General features: G+C 38.4%; 1 protein-coding gene across 5 annotated transcripts in view; it reads right to left on the bottom strand.

Annotated features, from left to right (window-relative positions):
* Nucleotides 1-672: 672 nt before the first annotated feature.
* The window catches only part of LOC308550151 (fibrous sheath-interacting protein 2-like), a 102,727-nt gene continuing 80,905 nt past the window's right edge, over nt 673-22,494 (bottom strand). For 2 of the 5 annotated variants that reach the window (XM_081123622.1, XM_081123623.1), the window contains 7 exons: nt 18,094-18,219; nt 14,593-14,754; nt 7,737-7,826; nt 6,032-6,171; nt 4,780-4,921; nt 3,918-4,028; nt 673-885 (listed from right to left, as the gene is read on the bottom strand). In XM_081123622.1, coding sequence (XP_080979748.1) covers nt 739-885; nt 3,918-4,028; nt 4,780-4,921; nt 6,032-6,168 — 537 coding nt within the window. In that variant the 5' untranslated portion in view covers nt 6,169-6,171; nt 7,737-7,826; nt 14,593-14,754; nt 18,094-18,219 and the 3' untranslated portion in view covers nt 673-738. The remainder of the gene's footprint in view (nt 886-3,917; nt 4,029-4,779; nt 4,922-6,031; nt 6,172-7,736; nt 7,827-14,592; nt 14,755-18,093; nt 18,220-22,494) is intronic. The other 3 variants (XM_081123625.1, XM_081123624.1, XM_081123626.1) reach the window with 3 other exon arrangements.

Below are 22,494 nucleotides of genomic sequence, written 5' to 3'. Positions count from 1 at the left end.
AACCTCTGGTCCCTTACTACTTGGGTGCCACACGCTTTGGAACAGCCTTTCCTATGGTCAGCGCCCTGAGCATTAGATGCTGGTTGTGTCTGCCATTAGCTCTGTTTCTTAGGAAGGTGCCCTCCCCTCCTCACATTCTCACCGCTTTCCTGGATCCCTCTGCCCTCTATGCAGGGCTCTCCTTCCCCTCCCCTCCAGGTGTGAGATCCCTCCCTGCTTTCGGAGGTCAATCCACACTCCCAAGGGGAGGGAGTTTTGCACCCTCAAAGCCTCAGGGCTCAGAGCGCAGCACAGGCTTCAGGGGGTCTCCCCCTTTCTATACCTCCCCCTCTCTTACTGGACCTTATGGTGTTTCTTCAGTGCTCCCCACTCGCACTCTGTCCACTCAGGTATGTTTCTCTGGTTTTTCCAAGCAGGCTACATACTATTTTAGGAGTAAATAAAGTCTGTGGCTGGGAGCGGGGGCGCTCTGCTGCATCTCACAGTGCCACCATCTTCCCTCTCCTCATTATTTTAAGTATAGGAAAATTGGCTAGAACTGCAGCATAGGCAGGCTTGTCCATGGAACCACTTGGTAAGATTGTTTATTTTTTCATATATGTCTACTTATCACCTTGAACTGTAATAGGGAAATGCCTAGAATGGTGCCTGTACAAAGTAAGTAGAACAAGTGTAAGCAAAGCTTTACAAAAGAATTTTAATGTAAATACATAGAAAAGCACTTTCTACAGAACCACATCAACTTTTAATGTTCTTGCACTCACAATGCATTCCATCTTGTCCTCTGCAATCAGGTGTATTTTTTCCCATCTCCTGTCTTTGGAAGCTATTTTCTTGCTTTTTCTGTAAATGATAAGCCATTTTCTTCTCTAAAAGGGGTTGTTTCTAAAAATTAAAGAAAATACATTTGTTAACATCAATTTGCTTTTATAAATGCAAAACAAATATTTATAATATGATAGTATATTGGAAATGAATAATTATTCCTGTCTTGTGACTTGTAAGGTTACTCTGAGTACAAATTTGGGAGAGTAGTAAGTAAGGAGTAAATTTCCATTTGTGGGCAAACATGATGAATATACATACTTAACACGCAGATGCAATTTACTCTGTATATTCAGGGAACTAGTCTAGTTTCAGATCAGAAAGGGTCTCTTAATCCACAGTTGTCCTGGGAAGCTGAGGGAATGTGTAAATCATTTTCAGCAGGAAGATTTCTGACTGACTAAATCATACTCGCTCAGGCCTACTACCACAGGTAAACATAATATAATACATGAAATGTGACTTCCCTCTGTGAATCTCTGGACTAATATTGATCCTGGATGCACCAGAAAGGATATAATTGCACAGAGCAAGAACCCCAGAACTCCTCAGAGGGTCCCCTAGTGTACTCAGCAAGAGAATGGATCATACATGCATGTGAAAAAAACTACCCAAGGCCACGGAAAGGACCATCCAAGAGGATTAGGGAGAATAGCGCTCCTCACCTACCTATCATGTCTACTCTGGAAAAATTTTATTCACGTTGCATTGGGTAGAATATTAAATGGGTCTTGCCTCAGTACTTGGAATCACTAGCCCCAGATTGAACATGGTTCTGGCTCCATCTAACAGGTTTTAAGAAGAAAGACCTATAACAATCAATCTGTTTCTAAATAAATTACCTACATCCAAGGGAAAAGCTAAAGACATTTATAAGAACATAAAAATACTCAGCACCCAAAAAGTAAAATTCATGGTATCTGGCACCCAATCCAAGGCTACTAAGGATATCAAGAAGCAGGGAAATATGACCCATAAAATGAGTAAATCAGTCAAAATTGACCAGAAATGACACAAATGTTAGAATTAAAGATCATTAACAAAAAATATAATTGCATTCCACATATTCACAAGGCAAAGAAGAGACATGAAAGATATAAAAAGAACCAAAATAAAAATTTTAAATGTATGAGACAGTAATACAATGGATACATTAATGGCATAGTAGACAATTCAAAAGAAGAGATTAATTAATGTCTGTTGAGGAACAGAAACTATCCAAGAAAAAAATACAAAAAGAGTAAATAATTACAAAATGAAAAGAGTATCAGGGAGATGGGGGACAGCATCAAGCGGCCTAATATGTCTGTAGAAAGGAGGGACAAAAGACATATTTGATGATAATGTTTATTATCACTGCTTCTATTCTACATTATACTGGAGGTACTAGTCCATGCTATTAGGCAAGAAAATAAATACAAAAGAGAAAAGAATTTGAAGAGAAGAAATAAAACTTCCTTTATTTACAGACAATATGATCACCTGTGTAGAATGTCAATTGGCATTTGGGAAAAAAAACTACTAGAGCTAATAAATGATTTTTAATAATGCAGAATACAAAATGAATATAAAATTGCTTTTCTATATACTAATATCTAATTTGAAAAAAAGTACAAATTATAATAGTAAAAATTACAAAATACCTAGGAATGGATGCATCAAAATACCTAGGGATGTGTAAGACTTATATACTACAAACTCATAACATCGATAAGAAAAGTTAAGGATACCTAAATAAATGGAGAGACATATTTGGTTCATGAGTTGGAAAGCTCAGTATTATCAAGAGATCAATTGATCCCAAACTGATCTATTCAGTCAACACAATTCCAACCAAAATCTCAGCAAGATTTCTTGGTAGAAATTGACAAACTGATTCTAAAATTTACATGAATATGTCAATGGACTTAGATTAGCCAAAACAACTTTTAAAATGAAGAACAAACTTGAAAGGCTAGTACTACTTATTTCAAAAATTATTAAAAATACAATAATCAAGACAGAAAATTAGAAAATAAGTCAAAGAGCAAAAAAGAGTTGAAAAATAGACTGCTACAACTTATTTTTCACAAAGATGCAAAAACAAAAATCTCTTAAAGATTTTTGTAACTCTAATTTAATCCCATAATTTTGAGTAAAAAATACATACAATGTCACATCTGAAAGAAAAGATATAAAAATATTGATAAACACACAAAAATGAATTGAAAGCTTCTTGTAGTAAAACATGATGTAAAAAAGACAATTTAGAACAACTCCACTGGAAATATCAATACTTCAAATAGCTCTGCCATTAAGACACCTTAAGCATCCTGTGGTGTTACCATGCCTACCATCAGCAGTCATGTCTAATGGGCACTCCCAGTGCCAGAATTTATCCATTGAACTAGTTGCCACTAAAATGGGCTAGGACTCATTGAAGAGAAATTGGCATCAGGCATAAATTAAGGGAAAACCTGGGCCATTCTGTTGCTCTCCAAAAACAAAGATATTTTCAGAGATGTCTGGAAGCAAAAAAAAAAAAAAAAAGGCCAACTTAGAATTCCCACTAGCAAAAAAGTTGTAAAAAACTGAATACTAGAAAATAATAATTACAACAAATTAGAATGAGCTGACCTTGCCATGTGAGTAGTGAGTTCCTGATAATACTAAAAGGTACATGTGACCAAAGTATAATTAAAAGATTATCATACATATTTGAATTTCCATTATTAAAATATTATATGTTATTTAAAATTAAAAGCATTTACTCTAAAATTAACTGGTGGGTAAAAATTGAGAACTTTTTCCAAGAAATTCTGATTCTAAGAAAAAATCAGTTATATCATTTTTTTCCATAGGAATTACAAGTATAGTTTATGGTGTGAGATAAAGTCAAAAGTAGTTACATCAAATAATAGGGCAGTACATTTTACATTATAGTCTAAATATAATAATGGCAGAAATACAGTAAAAATTTCCCTAACTTTCAGTTTTGTATAACGCATATCTTTGGGGGAACTGATCCACTGTTGTATAGTGTACTTTCAAAAATCAAAACCAGCAAAACTTCTCCTCTAACAGCCGAAATCAGAGGTGAAAGTTAAATCTACCTTCTTGGCACTCTCTCCTCTGCTTCTATGCCGCTGTTCCTCTATCCTAGCTTCTCTTTTAGCTTCTTCTATGGTTTTTGTCAGAAGCAACATCTCTTTTGTCTTCCATTCCTAGAGAGCACAATGTTACTGTAATTAGTGTTTGCAAGAAGCCTTTACATTCTGTCCACCACCACCAAGCAGATTAGAGCAAGTCAGGAGCCTGACAGAAATCAGGTCCTGGGGAATGAAAGTCACCCTGGCTTTCGAATGGGCTTCTTTCCTTCCTGCACTCCTACTAGGAATGCAGGCCTGGTTATTTTTGGCATGGTTATTTTTTACTAAAGCTAAATTTTAAAAAGTCTCCTCCTCACACTGAGGGCTGTAGGGGAGTTAAATGGTGTCTAGTAACTTTCACAATCATCTCTTTAAGAGCAGATACTGGCTCATACATATAGTTTGTGGTATCAGCCTCATTATTTTATGTAACAACTTGCATATTATAGCTCTGAAGAAAGAGTAATGTGGGTGAATTTAGACTGGAAATGACACAAGAAGTATGACAGAGCCCAGTCAGCATGGCTCAGCAGTTGAGCATCGGCCTATGATCCAGGAGATCAACGTTCAATTCCCAGTCAGGGCACATGCCCAGGTTTCAGGCTTGATCCCCAGTAGGGGGTGTGCAGAAGGCAGTCGATCAATGACTCTCTCTTCACTGATGTTTCTCTCTCTCTCTCCCCCTCTCCCTTCCTCTCTCTGAAATCAATAAAGATATATTTTTAAATATATCTATATATTTTAAAAAGTATGATAGACAGCTAAAATTATTTATGAATAAAACTGCACACGATTTTTCTTTAAATATTTTAAGTGTATCTCTCACCTCTTCAATTTTTTTACGAAGACTAAGTTTCCTTCTTGTTTGTTCCCGCTGTCGTCTTTCTTCTCTGTCCATCCACAGTAGCCGCTCCTCTTCTGATGTGAGCTCACGTTGTTGTAATTTCCTGCTTATCATATCCAAGTATCTGAATAAAAGCGCGAATGCAAGTGAAGGTGAGTTGGGTGCTTCTCTTATAGTGACATCAGCTGCTTTGATATGCCCAACCCCCTCCTTGCTCACTTTTTATTTCTTGAACTACAGGAATTTTACAGGTTTTCTATCAGTTCTGCTCATGGACTTGTAAACCAGCTTTCACCATATTTTGTTATACAGATCTCCCTACCATGTCAATATCTGTTCTTATAGCCAAGACAATGGCAAAACGTGGAGCAGATTCCTTAAAAACATTTTGCACAGTAATTATTCATAACTCAGTGGGTTTAGGGATATGAGTTTGAAAAGAAGGCTGGAATAACTGAAATTTGATTTCAGATCTAGAAAAATACAGGTTTGAATTTCCTAAGAAAAAGATGTGTCCTGGGTCCCCTGTGACTTACAAAGCCTTGAACAAATCTTCCATGGATAGTCCGCATCTCTGGTATGTCAATATGCTTATGGAACTACCTCAAAATGAACCCATGAAATACAGAAGTCAGGCTGTGCAGCCCAATCCCTCACCTAATGAAGGAGGAAAGAAGAGAACAAAAAAAAACTAATATCCCTTCAGTTCTAAGATACAGGCTTGACCACAGAATGGTAATGGTTGAACATGAGCAGGTAATATCTGAAGAGCTTACACATTGTCTTTTAGGGACAATGCATATTTATATTGGCATTAGATATTGTTTAATCAAACCTCCATTTTTAACTTTGCACTAACTCAAATTTAAGGCCATCAGCCCTTAAAGATGAATCATAAAAAGCTACTGCTAGAGGTCTGTGCTAAAAGATTCTTTTCTTCCATTTCCAGGATTTTAGATCTGATTTGTTCTTTAGTTATCAGTTTGAAGAGGTGACTCTTGGACTCCCAGAAACCCTGTCACCTCTGGTGGAAATTGCTCTTCTTTCCCTTGGCATCAAAGTTCCCAGTTTCTGTACCTCTTGGTCTCCCTTCCTCTCTATACTGAGGGCAATAGTGGAGTTAAATAGTGTCTAATAAGTTTAAAAAATTCCTAACTCCAGTTCTTTCTAGTATTTTTCCAACTTATTTGAGTCCACAAACTATACATAAACTATGTATTAACTTCAATCTTACCTGGGCCTTATTAATCCCTCTTGGTTCTTATAAGATTGGGTGTCCTCTTGTAACAACCAATTTTGGAACTGTGCAACAGCAGAAATTCCAGGTATTTGATTGTTTTCTTGTAGTTTATTTATTTGTTTTGCAAGCATTTTCTATTTTTAAAAAAAGTATATATCATATATATGCATATATTTGTATGTGTGTGTGTGTATATATATAAAGAGACACAGAGAGAGAATTTACAGAAATAAAAACGTCCTTTGATATGCTTTTTTATATTTAGTGTTTAGTAAAACTCCTGTACTTTCTAAATAACTAATTCTGTTTAACTGCATTTAAATCTATTTTGAATCAACTGCAGACATGGGTAACTGAACCCAAATAAAAATGTCTCTCTGTGAAAATGAAAGATAAATATCTCATCATACGTTTCCATCCAGTCTGAAAAAATTAAATGAAAATATGGAAGAAAGGCAGGAGAAACTCTAGACACGGAGGGGGAAATGGTGGGAAATATAGAATACTAAAGTTATAGGTAAGTTATTCTCATTTTTATACCACTCTCTCAGCCTTAGAACATAAATCTGTAAAAGTACACACACCTACTTTTCTAACTTTTTATTCAACCCTCTTGACCCTAAAACCAGAATTCACTCATGGATGTGTGTGTGTATCACACACATGAAATTTGAGTCAAAAATTGAAAGGAGCCAGGCCACTGTGGCTCAGTTGGTTGAGTATTGTTCCATGCACCAACAGGTTGCTGGTTCAATTCCCAGTCAAAGCATTCCCAGTCAGGGCACATGCTGGGGTTTCAGGCTCAATCTCCAGTGGGGAACATGCAGGAGGCAGCCAACTGATGTTGGGCTCTCTCATTAATGTTTCTCTCTTCTCTCTCCCTCTCTCTCAAATCAATAAAACTATTCTTCTAAAAATATATAAATAAATTGAGCCCAGATGGTGTGGCTCAGTGGTTGAGTATCAACCTATGATCCAGGAGAGCACAGTTCGATTTCCAGTCAGGGCACATGCCTGGGTTGCAGGCTCAATCCCTGGTTGGAGGAGTGCAGGAGGTAGCCAATCAATGAGTCTCTCGTATCATTCATGTTTCTATCTCTCTTTCTTCCTCTCCTTCCTCTCTCAGAAATCAATAAAGATATATTTTAAATAAATAAATTAAATAAATAAATAAATAGAAAGGAAGTCACAATTTATACCCTCTCTCTCTACACCAGCCTAATCATTCCACTTTACCCTTATAATTTTTTACTGGATGAACACAGCTGCATAAGCATGGGTACAAACACACAGTGTACATGTTCTTGAGTCACCTGTAGGACATTGTAACTATTCACACTGTTCCTCTCCTATTACTCAAGCTGGTTCTGGTTCCAGCTTAAGAATCTTGCTGCCATAATAGACCCTTCCTATTGGCTCCAACTTGAAGAGAAGGAACACATTGGAGTAGCAACTTAATTAATAAATTATGGTAACTACCACTGACATATTAATAGATGACCTAGTCCCTTTCCCTTTCTTGGCCCTATAAAGCAACCTCAATTATTATTTATTCCTGCTCTAAATTTTCACTTGGAAAAAAATATTTAGTTAGTCTGTCAAAATTAAAGCTAAAAATATTACAAGAAAATACTCTTCATACAAGTAAACCTTTCTTCCAAACCCTATACAAGAAAACAAATTTAAGTATTTAACTTACTTGTTCTTTTAAGTAGTGCTTTTCAAAGTCCAATTTCAGAGTCGTAAGATATTGCCTGTACTTGTTAAACTCCAACAAGTTACATACAACCTAAAAGACAAAACAATAACAAAACTATAAATACAAACATTTAAAAATCATAGCAATCACTTTCAGGAGGAAACATAGTAATAATATACAATTTGATAATATTTTGATATCAAGAGTAATAAATTGCTAACAATTTTGTAAGTAGTATCTCTCTACAATGGTTAAACAACAGAACATTTTTATCCAAGTCTCATTACTTTTTAAAATATGACTTATGGAAGATGGCGGCAGACTGAGTGGAAGCTACACTGACACTCCCCCAGGACCAATCTGGATTTACAACTAAAACACAGAAAAACCATCCTGAAAACCAACTGAAGACTAGCTGGAGAGCACCCTCATAACCAAGGAGGAAAAGTGGAGACTGCACAGAGACTGGTAGGAAGTGTGGAGGTGCTAGAGGGCTGGCTGGGCTCCCATAGGGAGCAGCTGAAGGTCCAGAGGGATATCTCATCTGTGGGGGGTTCCCACTGAGAACTCTGGGGCCTAAACCCCAAGCTGGGCTTCCCATCCAACAGCACCAAAACTGAGAACGGTGCCCACATAACATCTGTCTGGGAAAAGCAGCTAGGTTTGTGTCTGCCAGGGAGAGGCACCTGGACCTGCAGGCACCCTCTTAAAGAGCCAACGCACAATGTTTCATGTGCAGCCACTCACCTTGGGCTCCAGTGAAGGGGGAGTGGAGTAGACTGAAGCTGTGTGGGGAGAGTCTTGGATTGTGGGCACTGCAGAGTGAGATCAGGGGATGACCGTCTGGATTTCTGTGCCAAGTCATTCCCCCAGACTGTGGGGGACGTCTTTCTTGGGCAGCAAATTTTCGGCTTTTCCCTGAGGGGGGGAAGCAAATGACCCACCCTGCTGGAAAGCCTCTCCTTCTGCCCAGAGGAGTTTCTATAGCCTGAGGCTTGTTAAGAGACTGATAACAACCAGCTGCCCCACCCTGTGGAGCTTCTACAGCCTGAGGCTCATTAAGAGAATCAGATTAATCAGTCCGCAGGCAGAGGCAGAACTCAGAGTACTTTGAGTCTTTGCCTGATCTGGTTTGGGACACTGGCCTTAGAAAAGCAGATTTGGGTGTGTATCTTGGTCCTGTCCAAATACACCCAGCCCCAGCAGTGAAGACCTCAAGCCTAGGGTTGTTGATAGCCCCAAAGAGGGTATTTTCAGGGCCAGTCACAAACTGCGTATGACATTAGCCTGTACCAGAGACCCTCCAAAAAGACTGATTCCTAGCAGATCTACCTAACACTTAAAAACAAACCCAAAAAAGTAGTCAAAATGGGGAGACCATAAAACAAGCCCCAAATGAAAGAACAAGAGAAATCTCCAGAAAAAGAGCTAAATGAAAGTGACATAAGCAATCTATCAGATATAGAGTTCAGAATACTGATTGTAAGGATGCTCAACAGCACGAGAAAAGATATAGAAACTATGAAAAATGACCAGTCAGAAATAAAGAATGACACAGTAGAAATAAAGAATACACTGGAAGGAATAAACAGCAGTTTAGAGGAAGCTGAGGATTAGATCAGTGAATTAGAAGACAGATAAGAAAAAAATCGGAGACCCAAAAACAAAAAAAAATTTAAAAACATGAGGACAGTCTAAGGCAGCTCTGGGACAGCATGAAATACAATATTTGTATTATAGTAGTGCCAGGAGAAGTCAAAAGTAACCAGGGGTTAGAGAACTGTTTGATGAAATAATGGCAGAAAACTTCCCTAACCTGGTCAAGGAAAAACTCACACAAGTTCAGGAGGAACGGAGAGTCCCAAGCAAGAAGAATTCAAAGAGGTCCATGCCCAGACACATCATAATTAAAATGTCAAGAATTCAAGACAAAGAGAGATTCTTAAAGGAAGCTGGAGAGAAGCAATCTGTTACCTACAAAGGAGCCCCCATAAGGCTATCATCTGACTTCTCATCAGAAACTCTAGAGGCCAGAAGGGAATGGCATGAAGTATTCAAGGTAATGCAAAACAAGGATCTGCATCTAAGACTGCTCTATCCCAGCAAGATTATCACTCAAGACAGACGGTGAAATAAAGAGTTTCCCAGATAAAAAAAAAAAAAAAAAAAAAGCTAAAAGACTTTATCACTACAAAACCAGCATTACAGGAAATGTTAAAGGGACTGCTATAATTAGAAGTAGAAATAAAGAGAATGAGAAACATAGGCATAAAGAAACAAAATGACAGTAGATAAATATCTTTCAATAATAACCTTAAATGTAAATGGATTAAATGCCACAGTGAAAAGATATGGGGTGGCTGAATGGATAAGAAAACATGACTCAAATATATGCTGCCTAAAAGAGACCCACCTCAGAAGAAAAGACTCACACAGGATGAGAGTGAAGGAATGGAAAAAATTTTCCATGCAAATTGAAATGAAAAAAAGCTGGGGTAGGAATACTCATATTGGACAAAATAGACTTCAAAAAGAAGACCATAATGAGCGAAAAGAAAGGTAATTAAAGGAATCAATCCAACAAAAGGATATAACCCTGATAAATATATATGCATCCAATATAGAAGCACCTAAATTTATAAAAAGTCCTCTATAGGACTTTAAGGGAGAGATCGACAGCAATACAGTCATACTAGGGGACTTTAACACCTCACTGACTTCACTGGATAAGTCTTCCAGACAAAAACTCAACAAGGAAACTGTGACCATAAATGACACACTAGATTAGATGGATTTAATTGATATTTACAGAACATCCTACCCTAAAGCTGCAGAATATACATTCTTCTCAAGTGCACACGGGACATTCTCAAAGACAGACCACATGTTAGGACACAAAACAAGTCTCTACAAGTTAAAGAAGACTGAAATCATATCAGGCATCTTCTCTGACCACAGTGGCATGAAATTAGAAATCAACTACAATAAAAACACTAAAAAACATTTAAACACATGAACATTGAAAAGCATGTTTTTCAACAATGAATAGGTTACCAACAAGATCAAGAAAGAAATAAAAAACTTTCCGGGAACAAATGAAAATGAACACACAACTCCAAATCTATGGGACACAATGAAAGCAGTCCTGAGAGGGAAGTTCATACCACTACAAGCCTACTTCAAAAAACAAGAAAAACTTCTAATAGACCCTCTAATCCTACAACTTAAAAACTTAGAATGAGAACAACAAGAAAAGCCCAGAGTAAGTGGAAGGAAAAAAATAATAAAAATCACAGCAGAAATAAATGACATAGAGACTAAAAAAGCAATACAAAAGATCAATGAAACCAAGAGCTGGTGCTTTGAAAAGATAAACAAGGTTGATGAACCTTTAGCCAGACTCATGAAGAATCAAAGAGAGAGGACCCAAATAAACAAAATCAGAAATGAAAGAGGTGAAATCACAACTGACCCAACAGAAATGCAAAGGATTGTAAGAAAATACTATGAACAACTATATGCCACCAAGCTGGACAACCTGAAAGAAATGGACAAATTCCTAGAAAAATACAATCTTCCAAAATTCAACCAGGAAGAGTCAAAAAGCCTAAATAGGCCAATAAATGCTGATGAAGTGGAAGCAATAAACAAAGGGCTCCCAGCACACAAAAGCCCCGGCCTGGATGGCTTCACAGGGGAATTTTACCAAACATTCAAAGAATTAATACCTATCCTCCTCAAACTATTCCAAAAAATCCAAGAGGGAGGAACACTTCCAAAGTCTTTTAACAAGGCCAGCATTAGCCTAATTCCAAAACCAGATAAAGATACTACAAAGAAAGAGAATGACAGGCCAATATCCCTGATGAACAAAGATGCTAAAATCCTCAACAAAATATTAGCAAATCAGATCCAGCAATATATTTAAAAGATCATACACAATGACCAAGTGGAATTTATTCCAGGGATGCAAGGTTGGTACAATATTCTCAAGTCAACAAACCTGATACATCACATAAACAAACTGAATGACAAAAATCACATGATCATGTCAATAGATGCACAAAAAGCATTTGAAAAAATCCAACACCCATTTTTGACAAAAACTCTCAGCAAAGTGAAAATACGGGGATCATACCTCAACATAATAAAGGCCAAATATGACAAACCTACAGCCAACATCATACTCAATGGGCAAAAACTAAAACCATGTCCCCTAAGAACAGGAACAAGACGGGGATGTCCACTTTCACCACTCTTATTCAAAATAGTACTGGAAATCCTAGCCATAGCAGTCATACAAGAAGAAAACATAATAGGCATACAAATAAGAAAGAAGAAAACAAAACTGTCATTATTTGCAGATGACATGATATTGTACATAGAAAATCCTAAAGACGCCATCAAAAAAACACTAGATTTAATAAATGAATTCAGCAAGGTAGTAGGAAACAAAATTAACACCCAGAAATCGATGACATTTTTATACACCAATAATGAACTCTCAGAAGGAGAAACTAAAAAAACAATCCCATTTACCATTGCAACTAAAAAAATAAGGTACCTAGGAATAAACTTAACCGAAGATATAAAAGACTTTTACTCGGAAAACTACAGGACACTGAAAAAAGAAATAGAGACAATATAAACAAATGGAAAATTATACCATGTTCATGGGTTGGAAGAATTAACATCATTAAAATGTCCATACTACCCAAAGCAAACTAGAAATTCAATGCAATCCCCATTAAAATACCAACAGCATATTTCACAGATCTAGAACAAACACTTCGAAAATTTATATGGAACCAAAAGACACCCCAAATAGCCACAGCAACCTTTAGAAAGAATAACAAAGTTGAAAGGATTGCAATACCAGATATCAAGTTATACTACAAAGCCACTGTAATCAAAACAGCCTGGTACTGGCACAAGAACAGCCATATAGATCAGTGGAACACAACAGAGAACCCAGAAATTGACTCATGCCATTATGGTCCATTAATATTAGACAAAGGAGGCAAGAACAATAGAGTAAAGACAGTCTCTTCAATAAATGGTGTTGGAAACATTGAACAGGTACATGCAAAAAAATGAAACTAGACCACCAACTTACATCATACACAAAAATAAATTCAAAATGGATAAAAGACTTAAATGTAAGATATGAAACCATAAAAATCCTAGAGGAAAACATAGGCAGCAAAATCTCAGACATCTCTCGCAGCAATATATTTGCTGATACATCTCCTAAGGCAAGAGAAACTAAGAAGAAAATAAACAAATGGGACTGCATCAAAATAAAAAGCTTCTGCACAGCAAAAGAAACCATCAACAAAATGAAAAAGGAGCCCAGTGTATGGGACAACTTATTTGCCAACAAAACATCTGATAAAGGGTTAATGTCCAAAATATATAAGGAACTTATACAACTTAACAAAAGGAAGACAAACAATCCAATTAAAAAATGTGCAAAGGACCTAAATTGACACTTGTCCAAAGAGGACATACAAATGGCTAAGAGACGTGAAAAAAATGTTCAACGTCGCTAATCATCAGAGAGATGCAAATTAAAACCACAATGATGTATCGCTTCATACCTGTCAGAATGGCTACCATCAACAAATCAACAAATGGTACATGCTGGTGAGGGTGTGGAGAAAGGGGAACACTGGAACACTGCTGGTGGGAATGCAGACTGGTGCAGCCACTATGGAAAGAAGTATGGAGTTTCTTCAAAAGATTAAAAATTGACCTGCCAATTGACCCAGTGATCCCACTTCTAGGAATATATCCTAAGGAACCCGAAACCCCAATCACAAAGAACTTATGCACCCCTATGTTCATAGCAGCACAATTTATAATAGCTCAGATCTGGAAACAGCTCAAGTGCCCATCAGTAGATGAGTGGATAAAAAAGCTGTGGCACATTTCCACCTTGGAATATGATGCAGCTGTAAAAAAGAAGGATGTTTTGTCCTTTGGCACAGCATGGAGGGAACTAGAAAGTATTATGCTAAGTGAAATAAGCCAGTCAAAGACAAATACCGTATGATCTCACTTATATGTGGCATATAATAAATAAAATAAGTTGATGAACAAAATGGATCCAGAGACATAGAAGCATAGAACAGACTGAGGGATCTCAGAGGGAAGGTGGGGAGGGGGGAGTGGGTGGGGAGAGATTAATCAAAGAACTTATATGTTTATAAGCACAACCCATGGGCGAAGACATTGGTATGGGAAAAGCCTGTGGGGGGATGCATGAGGGGTGGAGGGGATCAATGGGGATAAAAAGGGGACATCTCTAATATTTTTAACAATACAGATAAAGAAACTTTAAAAATATATATAACTTATGAATTTAGTATACACAATTGGAGTTTGTAGAATAAAATATCAATGTAATAATAATGTTCAATCCAAATTAGAATATAAGACTATTTTTATGTTCTATGATGATTGTATCAGGCTAATTTTGCTGTGTTCCTATTTTGTCTCAAGCTTTTAACTACTTCATAGAACATAAACCTTGCCAAGTATACAGAACCACTGGAGACAGAGAAAGAGATCTATGATACAATGGGGAAATTATCTGTATATCCTCAAATTATTTGGTAATCATCTTTTGATATTACAAATTTTAAAAGGTGAAAGACATAGTATCATATAGAAACAACTTTTGTCTGATTTCCCTTAACCCAAAATACTAAGTAATTTTTAGAATTTCTCATTAAGTATCTCTCATGACCAAGTTAAAGGTAATCCCCACCGCGACCCCAGTGAGGTACAGAAGCAAGCTTATATCAAGTCTTGGAAGTCTTCAGTAACTAAAAAGAAGTGATCTTCAACCCACTTCATTATTCCTGGTTATGTAGCCTCCTTCCTTTAATCTCCTCCGAATATCTTTGCGTGAATGGTATGCTCTTAAATGTGGATCATGGAGACTATTATACTGGTTGTCCAAAAGTCGACAATAAGGGTCAGTCAGGTTAAAGCCATATGAAGGTCGAAAAAGCTGCAAACACAGATTTAAAAAGATGACATATGTAAAATTCATAAATTTCATTTTTAAATATCAACATACTAAAATGGCTAGACTGTTCATTCAAAATAAAGCATGCAAGAAGAACGTGAAGTGGGGAGAACCAGCAACGGAAAGATGGACTGAGTAGTGCTAATTGCTTACTCCTACTTTTCCCCCCACTGACCTGAATTATTCTAAACACCCGCCCTCACTCAGTTCCTCCACTGATCCCCATCAGCCCTGGCCCTGAGCCAGATGAGAAAGGAGGAGAGGAGAGAAAGAGAATAGGGTAAAATTTGTTTTCATGTATAAAGCTAATGCTAAGTTTCTCCATTTCCGTCCTCCCTCTTCCAGATCAAGGCACTGCATTCAAAGTACAAAGAGATCATATGAACTATCACTATTATATCTCAATAATCTGAAAATGAAGAAAATGGAAAATCTTTTTACAAGATGCATGGAAACAAGTTTATCCAAAAATAGTAGAAGTAAAACTCAGATGTTAATGATGATGGATTAAAGAGTTATTGCATCTTGGGATCTTATCTAATTCAAGAAACCCAACAATCTTTGAGTGCTACAGTCAGGAAAAAATTCAAGATCTGGTTTATAAAGTTCAATATATTGAAGAACCAGTTATAAAGGATATTGACAGCAATTGAGATTTCTTCATATGTGAAAAGGCCCAATACAACCTTGTGCAATAGCCATTAGCATATAAAAGAAAAATATCAGCTGATAGTCATGTTTCTATATCTGTTACTTTATAGGAAACAGCTCAGTTATTTAATCACATTTGTAAATTAAAACATTACCAAAGTGGGTGGGGTGTTTTTGTTGGTTTCATTTTGTTTTGTTTTTTGGTGTGAGTTCTTAGTCCATTTTTCAATAGCAGGAGGCATTAAGGATGCTTAACACATTCAGGGAGCACTTGGAGGGGAAAAGTGGAGGCCAGAAGTAGGTGTGGACTTTGTCCCAATGTCTTTACATTACTTTTGCTTTCCTTTACGTGTTTTTGGCCAGGAAAACAGAAGTTCTGGTCTAAAGTAATGCCAAAGCAGGAACTGGCCCAAGTGAAAAGCGACTGGAATGTGTGGGAGGCATGGCAAACCTGAGAGCAATGGCCCTGTTTGCAGGCAAGACAATTTACAACACTCCACAGTCCTGACCTGTCTGCAGGTACCTATTTGAGACCTCTGTGTTGTTCTGTCTGGCAGAAGCCACATTAGTCAAATTCTGAACACTAAGGAGCCTGGCTGGGTGGGATCCTAAAAAGAACTCCCTGAGAGCAGGTGCGAGGATGCTTCACACGCGGGCAAAGGGGCAGACTGGTGGAACCTGACAGGACGCTGGCTTTCCTTTTCCATTAGAGCTTCCTTGGAAAGGTTCTGTTCTCTTGCTAACACCAGACTTAATCCCTCCCAAAGGTCCTAAATCATAAAGTATAATAATTCCTTAATTGACAGTGCTTCCCTGAGAAGGCAAAGAAAGGAATTCTATAGGGCACCGTCTTGAACTCAGTGAAACCAGATATGAAGCAACCAACAACCATAAGTCAAAGATTGGTCTGTTTCTTTTAAATGTTGACATTTAGCTATTGACTTCTGTTAGATATTGACTTTTAGCTATGATGAGATGTTTCTCAAGATCAAACCTGGGCTACTGACCTATAAAAAATAACACCTATAAACAAATCCATTCCTTGGAGCCAGGATAACCCTTTTGTTGTCAATTAAAATAATTGGTTTGTTTCCCTTTAAAAAATAAAAAAACTAAAACTGTAAATATAAAGCATTACTTCATTGAGGAGCTTTTACTGAAAGAAAAGGAAAGCTCTCACAAACTCAGTCTTCAAGGAAATAGTTTGGTGCCTAATTGCAATTAAATGAAGACAGTTTGGGGGGAACCAATGTCATAAAGAGAGAACATCTTTTTAAAAGTAGTTGACAAGGGAATTAATATTTGACAGAAAATGGTAATATAGTAAACAATATACTTGAGGAAGCAGACAAAAGAAAGACAGGGCTAAGTTTAGACACAAAAGAGGAGTGGTATAGGTTCAACCATGCTGTGGGAAAGCTGTTTGTGTGAATGTGACCCAGTTAAATTGTGTTAGGTAGGCATGTTTCATGTTTCTAGTTAGCTTGTTCTATCCTAGTAGAACAGATTTGTTTTTAAAAACAAATATCCAGAAGCAAAACTTGCTTTAAGAAATCATGTTTATTAGGCAGCTATCAAATACCAAGGGGCTCTACTCATTTCTGACATCATAGAGAGTAGAAGGGGAAGGGTGTCTCTCGGAATTCTTTCTTGTAGAATTTTTGCAACATTAATCAAAGAAACCATTCAAAAAGAACGTACCGAACCTCCCTCAGTGTCAGAGTCCAGAGCTGGGGAGGCCTAAGGGTGGGACTAGCGTTGAGGACTGAAAACAAGAAAGGGTTTGAGGGAAGTACACACTAAACCCAGTATGATTTATGTTATAAAACTGCAATTATAGAATTGTAGTGTTGAGTAAAATTATACAAACCAAGGGCAATGCAAATTCTAAGGAAATACAAGCTCATTGGGGGCTATGATGGTTCAGAAAAACATCTGGAAAGATGGCTGAAATTCACAGGTTGAGGAGAAGAGGAAAGGGTACGCAGGTCTGGGGCACGGTGAATAAAGACACAGGGGCACTGATGTGGAATGCGTGAGTACGTATAAAAGACCCCAACTGGAGGCAGCTGAGGTGCTGGGTTGGAGTAAAGACTGGAAAAGAAGGTTGGGGGAATCATGGAGTCTCTTCAAGAAGACAGAGCTTCTTCCATTAAAGTGAAATTGAAGTACCTGAACATGTTAGCTCATTTTAATTCCATTTTTCCCTCACTGTTGTGTGTGAAATAGAATTTCCCTCAAAACAAAATCAGAGAAGTTTCTATAATGAGAGTTTTATCCAAGTTATTATTGGTCAAAATCATAATATAATTAAATGCCAGCCAGCACCAATAATTTTCCACCTTTGAACCAAGCATATTTAGTTCTAAGTAAATAAAATCTCACTAAATAGGTATATCTTGTGTTATTTTAAAAAGTTAATATGCTTCCAAAACTTGAGAGAAGACAGACTCAAACCTTTCTAGCCCATGATTCTGTGCAAGTCACACTAGATGAAGTTACTTGGCATGAATCCTAAATAATACCTTGGTTTACATGTGGGTTTGACTTTTTTTTCCTTTGCTTTGAATGTTAATACAAATTCCCTTAATGGACTTTGTATAGTATAGCCTCTGACTTTAACAGCGAGTAGAAATGAGCAAAGACAACCAGTGGCAAAACAAAAATTACCTTTTCATTTAACTTCGTCGTATAGTATAAATTATTGCTCCCGGGGATCACAGGCAGCTTCACTGCAAGAGGCAGATCCAGTAGCTCACACGCTCCAATACCTGGAAAGTGGGTTTTGTGCACGGCCTGCCATGAACAATTGGAGAGTTTTGTCTTTCCTTTTAGGCTTTATTTTTTCAGTTTAGGCCTATTTACCCCTGTTTTAACCAAAGGAATTGAAGAGTCATAGAGTCAGGGTTGAAGGGGCCCACCCTGCCAGACAGCCCTGAAGCCTTCCCAGTCCCTCACCAGCCAGTTGTGGCTACCAGCTGCACTGCAGGAGGGCAACCCAAGCACAACAGTTACAACCTCAGGACCTGTCTGTGGCTCTCCCTGCCCTGTCCCACGGAAAGACAAGGACACCCGGCTTCCGGCCACTCACATCTCCGCACTGCTGGATTTCTTTAGTCAGGCTGCTAATGGCCTTCCTGGTGGCGGCATCACTGGTAGCCTTGGAGCAGGTGCTAAGGTAATGCTCCATTGTAGGCCTGGGCCCCTCCCCTCCTTACCCCTTGTCCGGACCTCACATGGAATGGCCAGTACCCCCTTATCCCCAAGGCCCCACTGTCTCAAGAGTTCCAGGTCAGAATGTGGGGGCCCCAAAGGGCAGAGCCCTCAGAGGGCTGGCCCCTCTTGATTGAGGCTTGAGTGCCCAGAGTTGGGGAAATCAGTCCCAGGAGCCTGGTCTAAGAGGCCCACAATTGTGTGGAAATGTAACTCCTCTGAAACCAACGCCACATGAACAGGCAAACCAAACTCAAAGTCACAACATACAAAGCTTTGTTGGCACATAGCTGGCTAATTTCTTCTGGCCTCCAAGGAGCTATGGTTCCAGAAAAAAAAGCCAAGAGTGATTGTATCACCATTCTAGGGCCAGAGGCCTGGCTTTCTACCTGTCCTCTCCTAGACACTATGACCACACCCTACCCCAGGTTCCCACAACCTCTTCCCACTCCTGATCTGAATATTACTTTTGGTCAGTCTATCGCATCCAGTTAGTCCCTGAATGCTACCTTTAATCCTTCCTGAGCCTTTGCTGTCCACTATCACCAGGTAGCAGTTCAGGCTCTCTTCCTTTAAGTTCTCAATTTATAATCAAAAAGTTTAAAAATTAAAAGCTAAAATAATTTAACATTCAAAGGGATCAACAAAACATATTCATGTTATCAAACAAGACAGGCAACATTTAAGAGTTAACCAATGTTTTCTACACTGCTTTGCTCCATAACAATTCCTGCTTTCAGCTCCAGAGCTCAGGCCGTTCCTGCCCTGCTCAGTTAATTCCTCCAAAGGCTGTGTCTACCAAGCATGCACAACTCCTTTCCTGGGGTTATTTCAGTAAGATTAAGTGGTTAGTTGCTAATATTGTAAAGATTTTAATTATCTGATATACCTACATGCTTTCCATTTTTTTTATGGTACTGGTATACCATAAAATCAGTGAATGTTAACTTCTAATCAAAGCTGGATCTGAAATTCTTTTCCAGGATAATGTCCTAGTAGGGACATTCAATTTGATTGTTCTAATTCACAGCACCTACCTTCCCAACCACTCCCCCAAATGAGAAGTATCTGCATTTATTTATTCAACAAATGTATAGGATTGCTTTCCTTTTCCTCAATTTTCAGCCTTCCTCCTCTCTCCTCTCCAGGCTAAAAACAGTCATAATGGAAAAAACCTTGGTAAAATGAAGTCAAGCAGGCATGGTTTTGAATCCTAACTGTGTGATGCAAGTTCATTTTTCTCTGTGTCTAAAATTTTGTCCCCTATAAAATAGGAAAAATAATGCCATCCTTTCAAGAAAATTTCTGTGAAGATATGTGTAAAGAACATACCTCAACTGCTGGTGTGACTCAGTGGTTGAGCATGGACCTATGAACCAGGAGGTCACAGTTTGATTCCCAGTCAGGGCACATGCCAGGTTGTGGGCTCAGTCCCCAGTAGGGGGCGTGCAGGAGGAAGCTGATCAATCACTCTCATCATTGAGGTCTCTCTCTCTCTCTCTCTCTCTCTCCCTTCCTCTCTCTGAAATCAATAAAGACATATTTTTTTAAAAAGAACATACCTCATTGCTTGATAGATAGCAGGTCCTCAATAAACAGTAACTATTCAGTTTTAAAGCATACAATATTTCTCCCAAATCGCTAACATCTAGTACTTCAGTTTTCACCAGTCACATTTTAGAAATTGTTATGCATAAAATAATATGTACTTTATTTTTTACTTTTAATCACATTTTGACAATTATACGTAAAATAAAATTAAGTGATCTTAAAACCCAAGTTTGATCACCTTTCTTCTCTGCCTAATCTTTCAAAAGCTCCTCACTACAGCTAATATAAATTCCGAATTCATTACCACGGCATTCAAAAAGGCGACAGGATCTGGTTCCTGCCTCTCTACAACCTAATCTCATGTCACATTCCCTCTAACTCAATAGGCTCTGGCCACACTGCTCAGTGTCCTCAATAAGCATGTTCCTTCCCACATCAAAGTCTTTGTATTTACTGTCCCCTCCACCTGAACACTCGCTCCACACCCGCTCTCCTGTCACATAGCTCACTTCTTCTCACCCTTCATGTTTCCTCCCTGCTGTCATTTCCACAGAAGCCTGCTCTGACAACCATCTCTGAAAAGGTCCTAGTCTCCTCTTCTGCCCTTTATGTGCTCTTCTCAGCAATTCACTTTCTGTTTCTTTTTAAGGCCTATCTTCCCCACTGGAAGGCTAGACTACAGGAGACTTAAAATGACCCAGGTTTGACATCAAAACTACAACTAAACTACAGAACCATCATTCAAAATCACCTGAAATCAAGCTAAATGAAAGTCCTACAACTAATAAATTAAAGAAGCCACATCAAGACTGATAGGAAGGGCAGAGAACCCGCTAGTCCCACACCCATGTGTAGTGGTTTAAAATGAGGAGGGAGAAGGAGGAATAAGTAGGCAGCATAGGTAACCCATGTACCCACCACCTCCCATAACCACATCAAAGTTACAACTAAAATACAGAACAACCATCACTCAGAACCTCCTGAAATATAGCTGAACACAAGCCCTACAACCAGGGAACTGAAGAAGCACCAAGACCAGTAGAAGGGGTGGAGACGTGGACGGATTGGGGCTGAATCACAAGACTTGGCTGTGGTGGAGGGTGGGAAGACATTAACCAAAGAAGTTATATGCATATTTGCATAACTCGTGGACACAGACAATAACGGGGTGAGGGCCTGGGGAGAGGGTGGGAGCAAGGTGGAGGGGGTCAAGTGGGGGGAAAAATGGGATACCTGTAATACTTCCAACAATAAAGATAAATTTTTAAAAATCAGAAAGAGAAAAAAACGAGGAGGGATACCTTGGCTGTGGAGGTCGTTCTGTGGAATGAGGTGTCCCAGTCCCACACCTGGCTTTCCCAGCCCAGGGTTCCAGTCCCAGGAACAGAAGGTCCCTTAAATTCTGACTGTAAAAACCAATGGGAATTGAGGATGAAGGAGGCTGAGGCTGCTGGAGTCCCAGGCAGTTGTTTTTTTTTTTAATGTATCTTTATTGTTGAAAGTATCCATGGGTTATGCAAATATGCATATAACTTCTTTGGTTAATCTCTGCCTGCCTTCCACCCCCTTCCCTCTTTCCTCTGAGATATGACCATCTGTTGCATGCTTTAATGTCTCTGGGTCAATTTAGTTTGCCAGATTCTTTTGTTCATTAGCTTCTTCTTAAAGAAGACCCTTCAACATTTCATGTAGTACTGGTCTGGTGGTGATGAACTCCTTTAGCTTTTTCTTATCTGGGAAGCTCTTTATCTGACCTTCATTTCTAAATGGTAGCTTTTCTGGGTACAGTAATCTTCATTGTAGGTTCTTGCTTTTCATCACTTTGAATATTTCTTGCCACTCCCTTCTGGCCTGCAAAATTTCTGTTGAGAAATCAGCTGATAGTCATATGGGTGCTCCCTTGTAGGTAACTAATTGCTTTTCTCTTGCTGCTTTAAGATTCTCTCTTTGTCTTTAACCTTTGGCATTTTAATTATGATGTGTTTGCTGTGAGCCCCTTTGGGTTCCTCTTGTTTGGGATTATCTGTGCTTCCTGGACTTGTAAGTCTATTTCTTTCCCCAGGTAGGGGAAGTTTTCTGTCATTTTTTCAAATAGGTTTTCAATTTCTTGCTCTCTTGCTTCTCCTCTGGCACCCCAATAATACAAATGTTGGGCTGCTTGAAGTTGTCCCAGAGGCTCCTTACACTATCTTCATATTTCTGGATTCTTTTTTCTTTTTGCTCTTCTGATTGGGTGTTTTTGTTTCCTCATATTCCAAATTGCTGATTTGATTCTCAGTGTCCTCTACTGTTGATTCCCTGTAAATT

The sequence above is a fragment of the Miniopterus schreibersii genome (assembly GCF_964146895.1).
Source record: "Miniopterus schreibersii genome assembly, chromosome: 1".
Classification (NCBI taxonomy): Eukaryota; Metazoa; Chordata; class Mammalia; order Chiroptera; family Miniopteridae; genus Miniopterus; species Miniopterus schreibersii.
Note: the sequence above shows the minus strand (reverse complement) of the source record. Positions and strands in the feature narration are given on the sequence as shown.